The 9,433-nt window shown below is 38.2% G+C and overlaps 1 protein-coding gene across 2 annotated transcripts in view; it reads right to left on the bottom strand.

The window, feature by feature from the left end:
• Positions 1 to 9,132, bottom strand: part of LOC120532591 (DEP domain-containing protein 1B-like) — a 33,861-nt gene extending 24,729 nt beyond the window's left edge. Inside the window, exons 1-3 of one of the 2 annotated variants that reach the window (XM_039758723.1) lie at positions 8,901 to 9,132; positions 2,961 to 3,226; positions 485 to 623 (exon numbers count right to left, since the gene is read on the bottom strand). In XM_039758723.1, coding sequence (XP_039614657.1) covers positions 485 to 623; positions 2,961 to 3,226; positions 8,901 to 8,948 — 453 coding nt within the window. In that variant the 5' untranslated portion in view covers positions 8,949 to 9,132. The remainder of the gene's footprint in view (positions 1 to 484; positions 624 to 2,960; positions 3,227 to 8,900) is intronic. The other variant, XM_039758722.1, reaches the window with a different exon arrangement.
• Positions 9,133 to 9,433: the final 301 nt, after the last annotated feature.

The raw sequence follows: 9,433 nt of genomic DNA, 5'->3' as shown, positions 1-9,433 counted from the left end.
GAGAAATCAGTGAGGTAGGCAATGTGAAGCCCTTATGCACAATTCTCTAATGGCAGTCTACCCTTTTAGTCTACCCAAAAATATTGTGAATAGTCGACTTACTGACCAGCCTCATGCAGACCAATGATTGAACCTCCGAGTTATTACAACTATATAATATGTACTATGAGATTACTTATCAAGAACCAAGGGGTCAATGAGTATAGAATACATTCAAACCTGCTCATTTTTATATAGGACTAAAATCATACAACTGGTTACGATACTGGTGAGATTATTTGTTTTGGGCACAGGGTTCATTATGTGAGACTTCCCTACACACAAAAAAAAACCACACACAACAATGTGAATATGAAAAATGAACAAACATTTATAATTAAGATTACCAGTGGCTTTAATAAATGATATAATAAATATGAACACAATCATATTAAGAGAGTAACATTGGAATTTGCAAATAGTGGATTCTACAAAGACAACTTACCAAAACAAGTGGTCTCACTGCATTATCTTGCAACATAACAGGCTCATAATCATCCAGTTTTGGAAACTTCAAAGTAAATGCATTTTCCTTACAGTAGGACTTTTTTGGGTAAGGCTTTAATGGCGAGGATGGAGGAAACCTGCAAAGACAAGAAAACATTGTTATACATGCAGACTAATGCAAATGATTATACAGTGCATGTACAATGAGAAGTCAAGCAAAATGACACCTTTTATTGGCTAACTAAAAATATCACAATATTCAAGCTTTCAAGGCAGCTCAGGCCCCTTCTTCAGGCAGTAAAATAAATGTGCTTTCTAAGCAGAGATCGGACACAAATATGCAAATGAGCTTCTTAAAGAACTACAGAGGGGTATGATTTTGGGTGGAGAAAATGGAGTTGGCAAGCGGGAAATTGGCACGTTGTGGTTCAGTTTTGGTGGGCAATGGTGCCAAGCACACATGAAAAAGGACAGAAAGTTAAGGCATCTTTCAAGGCCACAATTATGGAAGGTATGTAAATAGTTTATTGTTTTTAGTTTTGCTATAAAAACTAACTAATTGGTTCACTAATAAATTTGCAACATTAAGAGTCAGTGCAGTTCTGTATTTTTCACTTCACATGGGGCAGTCCAATATTTAATTCATAAGTAGCCTAGTAAAAGTAGAATACTTAGCTTAAGGCTAAAGTTTACTTTTTAAAAATCATTTATGCAAGTAAGATGTGCTTTTATACATGGGATAAAACATTCATTTCACATTCTGGTGGCTGAATCAGTTGCTAAGTAGGTAAGGCCGAGGTTGTTCTATAGCCTGGTCTACTCTAAATAAGTTATAATATTAATCTAAAGACATGTGTCTCCTTTATAGCATTGACTGTGCAACTCACTGGAGTTCAAATCAAAAAGTGGTGAAGCGTATGCCGGAACAAGCACCAGCCATCAGGTGTGTTTTAGCCGATAACAGGTGAGCATTTGCTAAAACTTGGCAATGATATTAGCATATTACAGTTTTTGAATGTTGCTTTGAAGTCAGTTGTTTAGATGACAGATGTTTATTCAGGAGAAGATTGTATAATATTTTCTTTGCTAGTACTCATGCTACAGCTACCTGAAAACAACATTCTTGCTGCCAACGAGTAAAACAACCCCAGATAAAGCCAGTGTGCTCAACAAACGTAACCTCCTCAGCGTTATACCCGAGCACCACTCGGGCTGCAAAAACAGTGTTAAAAGCATTAGTCCTGAGCCTCAACTCAGGCAACAGTATAGATTAATCTCACGTAAGCATTTGACCCAAGGATTACTCGGGCTGTAAAAATGCCAACAGCCTTAGTGCCAAGCATTGCTTGGGAAACTATATAGGTGTGTCTTGCGTAAGCGACTGGCCCAAGTGTTACCTGGGCAACGGGGCAGACAAGTCTCCTCATAGGCTCATAAGGACATCTTATAAGAAACCTTTTTCAGCAGCCCAGGTGTTGTACGCCCTTGACAGTGATATGAGCAGTGATGACAAGCTGAATCTCACTTCAGGCAGTGAAACAAACGGATACTAAGATCGAAAGTGATTCTGAAAGCGATGCTCGTGTCAATTGCATGTGCAGTGTGCTGTTCAAAAGCTGATCGGTAAGGAAAGAAAATCCGCAAGGAATCACGCTACTATTGTCCCAACTGTGACGTTGGATTGTGCATTTAACCATGCTTCAAGATACACCACATAAATGACACATTGACAGTATATACAGTACAGTGTTATTAGTTAATTATTCATTATTACTTTTTGTATCATTATATTTTCTACATTTCTCATTTTTTACTTTGCGTTTTGTACACTTTAGAGTAGAAACATGAGATTTAATAAATCCCTGCTATTGTGGTGATAAAGAAACTCTAAGAGACTCAGGATAAAATACATCAGAAGTGGAGAGCACGTTGCAGCAGTCAGCAATGATCAAAGTCAAAACTGAAGACAAATGTGAATCAATTTCACCATCAAAGGGGAAAAAAAAAAAATCTGCCACTCTGCTTGTAAAATTAAAGTAACCAGTTTTATTGTGGGCTTTAACAACAGCAGCTGAAACAAGAAGCTATGCACAAGAATCAGTAATCTGCAGCAAAGATTAGCCCTCTATTTGGTAGTAAACCAACAAAAGACAATTCCCCTGATGGACAAATTAGCACAAGGGTATCTGTGCATTTTTGTAACTAGCATACCATCTGAATGTGCCTTCGGTATAGCCCATAATTAACCGTTAGGTTTTTTCCAATTTTAGTAACAGGCTTCAGCATCTGACATTGCATTTAAAAAAACTCTAGTGCATATACACCACCATATGGCAAAATTGTAAAATGCACTTATTTTTAATGCGACTCTTTTTCCAGTTAAACCATATTGTGTTCACAATATTTTAAAAAAGATAGTGATTTTGAATACATAATATTGCACAGCCTACGACACAAAGACATATGGGCTTTACCTATATAGATGGCTGTTGTCTTGAAAATCTTCATTACCCCATCTTCCCTTGATGTCCTCAATCACATGGTTTTTCAAAAATTTCTTCAGCAGCTGTAAAGTCTGAGCCTTTGTGACTTCAGGGCCAAAGTTTTGATTGCGTCGAAGGAGCTCGTGCAGCCAGTCCACTGCTTCTGAAGCCGTGAAGCAACCATCATAACTTCTGAAATGAATCCGATGCCTCCTTAATGGCATTCCATTTCGAAACAAGGTAATAGTTTCATTCCACTGTAAAGATTTGAAAGAGTATCAAATGAACACAACACTAAATAATTCAAACACATCCGACGCCGCAAAAAGAAAATGTTTTGCTTTGAAACAGTACAAACTGCAGCATCAGCCCCCTTTATTATCTACTGTGCCTTTCTATAGCAAGCACTATCCCAAGGTAGTTCAAATACAACTACTTGCTACAAGTGAAGCAGAGGCAGGTGAAACTAAACTACTTGGGGTCACACTGTGAATCAGGGCTGTAAGAGACCACTAAGTTTCACAGATGAATGCCTTTTACAATAAACTACACCATTTGCAGACCAATATGTGACCAGGACTCAAGTCACTGTCATATTACAGAATGGACAATCATAATTTTCAGACTGCAGGCACTATATTAAAAGCAAGCTGCAACTGGCCACATTTATAGCTTTGTGCTCAGGTGGACTGAGATGACCTGTGCAGGAACTCTGAGCAGAGCAGTCCTGTGAAAACCCTGCACATTAGTTTTGTAATGAAAATGTTTAGATGGAGTTGTCCAACACCAGAGCAGGCGAGTGATCAATATAAAAGCCACCCAATAAGACAACCCCTCCAATACAGATGTTACCTCTACTTTTATAGAAAGTATTATTTAAGCTTACTGACTTAAAGGGTGTGTTTTTAATGTTTTAATCCCTGACTTAACTATCACTACTTTCACTATTTTCGACCATTTATTTAATCTAACTCACTTGCTATTATTCTGTTTTAACACCGCAGTGCTTTTAAATTTCTACACTGTCTGTACAACTTGAGTAAGTAAAGTAATAAAGTAGACACATGGAACCTGGTGTGGGAAAATGTCACTTCCTTTTCACATGGTTACCACTCCAATTGAGGACAGCCATGTGGGAGTAACAAATCCGCTGTTGGTTAAGCGACATTGCTCAAGATTCATCAGCCTCTGAGTGATTGGGTTTTTCTCGAGGACCAAATTGTGTTAGCCTCCAAGTCTAAGGTATGTCTGGGAACACCAAAAAAGTGTGCTAGTCAGACTTTAAATGTCTAGGTTAGTCTCAGGGACCAAGGTATACCAGCCTTTAGAGACTATGCTGTATCCAGAGATACTCGTGAGTTGTTCACACCACAGCTAGCAAGTCCCGATGGGGAGTACTGTGGAAGGATCAGCTGTGCAAATGGCACTCATAACCAGTGCTTAAATCCATAAGGTTGGTAAGTTAAACTTATGGTGCTAGAGCTGGCCAACCTGTAACGAACTATTATTTTTTTATATACAGTAATCCCTCCTCGATCGCGGGGGTTGCATTCCAGAACCCCCCGCGATAGGTGAAAATCCGTGAAGTAGAAACCATATGTTTGTATGGTTATTTTTATATATTTTAAGCCCTTAGAAACTCTCCCACACTGTTTATAAATATTCTCCGCACAGTTATACAGTATACCCTTGTTTATTGCGGTTAATCCGCTCCAGACAGATAAATGAATTTCCACGAAGCAGGATTCTTTATTTATAAATCTTTATTTATAAATATCTTCGCAGTTCGAGCGTAGAAAACCTGTTTATGACTTTCTAAATACTTTATTAGAGCCCTCTAGACATGAAATAACACCCTTTAGTCAAAAGTTTAAACTGTGCTCCATGACAAGACAGAGATGACAGTTCTTTCTCACAATTAAAAGAAGGCAAACATATCTTCCTCTTCAAAGGAGTGCCGTCAGAGAGAGAGAGAGAAAAGTAAACAATCAAAAATCAATAGGGCTGTTGGGCTTTTAAGTAAACGAAGCACCACGATAAAGCCGGCACAACGAAGGGATCAATGTGAAGGTAGTCTTTTCAGCATTTTTTAGAGGAGCGTCCGTATCTTCTAAGCAAACAGCCTCTGTGCTCACACCCCCTCGTCAGGAGCAGAGAATGTCAGAGAGAGTGAGTGAGACAGAGAAAAGCCAACAATCAAAAATCAATACAGGCTGTTAGAGCTTTGAAATGTGCAAAGCACCACGCAGGAAGCATATTGTATATCATTGAGGAGTTTTATTTAATATGCAATATGTGCTCTGATTGGGTAGCTTCTCAGCCATCCGCCAATAGCGTCCCTTGTATGAAATCAACTGGGCAAAAAAACTGAGGAAGCATGTACCATAGATTAAAAAGACCCATTGTCCGCAGAAATCCGCGAGCCAGCAAAAAATCTGTGATATATATTTAGACTTGCTTACATTTAAAATCCACAATGGAGTGAAGCCGCGAAAGTCAAAGTGCGATAGTGGGATCACTGTATGATTTATTACATATCATTACATGTCTTTTGACAGAAATTATTAAATCAATCTTAATGCTAGGAAAGAAATTGTGCAGGAGACAATGCCTATTGGACCCCTTCTTACAAAAGACAGTGGGACAATTCCGAGTTACTAATCAACTTGGCAATGAGTTTTTGAAATGACAGAGGAAACATGAAAAGAAACCCTTGTCTGACTAAAGGCCCTGTCACATTACATGACTTTTCCAGCAGTTTCCATAGAGGTGGGCTCTGTGTGCACGACAGCTGACAACTAAGGAATGCACATCTGCAAGAACGATGCACATAATGCAGCAATAAGAAGCATTATGGGTGTTCCGGACTTCACACAAGAAGAGAGATTTGTCTGTTTGCTATCTCCAGTTTAGGTACAAAGATAGAATTGAAAAAAAAACCTCAGCAATTGTGGCTGAACCTGCTGTAATTATAAACCCATCACAGGCTCAACAAAGCAACATGCTATTGGATGCAAGAAAAAACGGGCAAGTATGCAATTCTTCGGAACTGTAAATTTGTGCTGGAAAGTCATTACACAGTTGGGTAATAAGGCGTCCCCTGCAATTTCTAGTCTTGTAAAGAAACATCCTGAGTTGGCGATATCAACCTCAGTTATTAAGTCTGACATCCCCTCTAACTAAGTTGTGTAATGCGACATTGGTGTAACTCATTTAACCTGCCTGTGTTACAAGTGCTTAAAAAATACATGCAAACTAACGTAGCAAACACTCTCAACAAATGTATTTAATCGTTTGATCCAGCTTTTAATTGGTGCTGCTCTTCCAATTAACGTGGGATAAACATTTATCAGCCGCAGGTAGCAACACTGACTGTATTAATTGTGTTAGCTGCCTGCAAAGGTCATAAGGTACCAGTTAAAGATACTCGGGGACTACCAAAGTTCTGTAATGCTTTCCTACCAAACCACCTCTGCACTACTTCTGGGGGTTCTTTTTGCAGGTTGGTCTGTTTGTGCCAAGCTCACAGAGAAACAAAATTCAATTCAATTCAATTTAGTTTATTTTTCTATAGGGTTGCTCACCAAGTGCAGGTGCAGAGCATTGTAACAATCTCACAGGTAAACACAAATGCATACTTTACAAATTACAAAACACATTAAAAACACTCCAAAGTTCTGCCATTACATAATTATTATTGACATCCTTGGAATCCACCTGCCATGGATTTACTCACTGAAACAACTGTTACTTTGGATTGCACATGAAAGCCTGCTAGTGTTAAAAATTGTTGAAAGCACAGTTTTCATTGTGGGACATGTTGCTTAAATCTGAACAAACAACTAACCAGTGGGTGAAACCGATTTTCCCCAAGAGATACTTCACTGAAACCTTATAGTAATTAAAGCGGCTCCACCCTGTAATTGGGTCTCATTTCCTCAAAGGTTAAACTCTTCCGTTTAAGGAAATCTGGTCTGCTCAGTTTTGCTCTTATATCATATGGATCTCACCCTCATGAGGTTTTGTTTGATCTCAAAAGTTCCCGTTAATTTTTAGTGGAATTTTCTCTCTTTTATTTTTAAACTAAAAATTAGAAGAGATAGAAATTTGGCTTCAGGCACATTTGAACAATTTTTCATACATTCAAATTCTTAAAAAAAAAAGCAATAACAGCTCAGTTCTTTGGCTCACTTCACATATTTGTTTAGCTGACATTTAAGAAAAAAAGCATTTCGGGAAAACTGAGTTTTAAACACCAAGGAAATTAAAACGAAAAAAAAAAAAAGACAGCAGCAGAAGTTAGCCACCAATGAATAAAGTGGCAGGATGGAAAACTTGTAGCCACTGTGGCTCACCAGAATTGAAGTTGGGCACACTGAGGAAGAATATGAACTCAAGACTCTATGGCTACAGGAGGCATAAACCACTGGGCCAGTGGTTCGCAAATTCAGCAACAAAGACAACATTTGTTTATACAGCACATTTTCATACAAAAAGTAGCTCAAAGTGCTTTACATAATGAAGAATAGAAAAATAAAAGACACAGTAAGAAAATAAAATAAGTCAACGTTAATTAACATAGAATAACAGTTATGTCCAATGGCCAGGGTGGACAAAAAAAACTCCAGACGGCTGGAGAAAAAAATTAAATCTGTGGGGATTCCAAACCATTAGACTGCCCAGTCCCCTCTGGACAAGCCTAACCCACTTCTGCTTTTACATGGACTTCTAGCCTAATTAACTGAGTTATCTCCCAGTTTCTGTGTTTTGGGGTCAATGAAAAACTTAGAAAATAATAAAATATGTTACTACATTAAAAAAAAAGAAGCAGTCATGTAGATAATGACATTTTTTTATTTATAATTTACATACTGCCTTTCTATTACTGGCTAATTAGTGGGTCTGACACTGAAGCAGTTACTGCCGTTCATCGTTCTTCCCTTGTGTCTGCTTTGCTCGTTTTTAATTGTCATTACTAGGACACAATGAAGGGAGAAAACTACGGAGCATTAAGGGAAGATTATAGGAAACAACAAAAAAAAATTAAGCATTTAAAGCTGTAGCAAAAAAATATATAAATATTTCTACGTGTCTTATAATGTAAAAAATCATACTGCTGTGCTTTAATAAATGCAGAATACGAGAAGAGCGAAAAAAGAAAAGCTAACTAAAGGAGATCAATTATCACTTTTTGTGAATACAGTTGGAACAAAAACCTGCAACCCTTGGGGGTCCGCAGGACCGAGTCCGGGAATCTCTGCACCGGACCAAAGTTCAGAAATGTTGCACAAAATTAAAACTGTTAGGTCTGTGACACATCATCTCAACTACCTTTAAGGCTCTTCCACTTTATTTGGTATTCATTGGTTCCACTTGCGATAGTTTTAATTGCGGAAAATTATATACAATAATTTAAGTCTTCAACCGACTTATCCTTCATATTTATGTCTGCACATCTCGATACAATTACACTCAGCAACACCCATTGTTCTAAATATGCCTGTTCTTATTGTCATATTGTGTCACTCAAATGAATTTCCTATAAAATTTTTATTAATTTCCGTTTCTATTAAAACGATTTTATTACATCATACACGTTAGTAGAGTGATGGAGTAAACAGAAGCAATTTTTGGATTGCAGGTGCATCTCGTAACATTGTGAGTTGGCAAACTAACGAGAAATAAAGCTGTGAGAAGATTCCGGAATAATAAGAAGCGTATATAGAAAGGGAAGTTGAACACAACCGGACAAACAAAGTGTGACGAAGCTAACGTAAAACCTTTGCTACCGGAGTCAGCGAAGAGACACCACAGGTCTTGGCCACCTTATCTATTTTAACGTTGAGAACGAAAAAGAACATCGAAAGAACTAAAAAATGCAAACCACAATACTAGAAAAATTGGAACAACGCAGTCGCGCATTTAACTCACCAGCTTTGTCGCTCGATACGGCCCAGGGCCAATCACTCTATCTCCCATAACTGGTTTTTAAATCACTCTGACATATGCGCGGATAAAAAAGACAAATTTCGTTGATCTCAAACAACTGCGGTCTCCACTTTGCGTTATTTACACTACAAAAACACAACTAGGAGACACACAGCCATGCGCATTACTGTGAATACAGCAGTTTGAATCCAAGAGGAACAAATTGTGTGTTGCTATTGGACAGCCACCTGTCTCACGTGGTAACAAGTTCGCGTTCGCTATTGGGGGAAAATCGTTTAAAGGTGAGCGACGCGTCCAGCTTCTGCACTGTAGGTGCGGTTGTTTAAGTTAGGAGGTAGCCGGTTTATATTGGGGACGAGTTAAAAAAATATTTAGCTAAATAATGTATACACCTAGATTGTTGAGTGTTACGTAAAGCAGAGGGGACATGAGCACGGCATAACGGTGAAACTTGCATAATTAAACTAAGAAAATTAGTCATCTTTTGGCATCGCCTTGCTGAACAAATCTATTGG

This window comes from Polypterus senegalus, chromosome 7 (assembly GCF_016835505.1).
Source record: "Polypterus senegalus isolate Bchr_013 chromosome 7, ASM1683550v1, whole genome shotgun sequence".
NCBI lineage: Eukaryota > Metazoa > Chordata > Cladistia > Polypteriformes > Polypteridae > Polypterus > Polypterus senegalus.
Note: the sequence above shows the minus strand (reverse complement) of the source record. Positions and strands in the feature narration are given on the sequence as shown.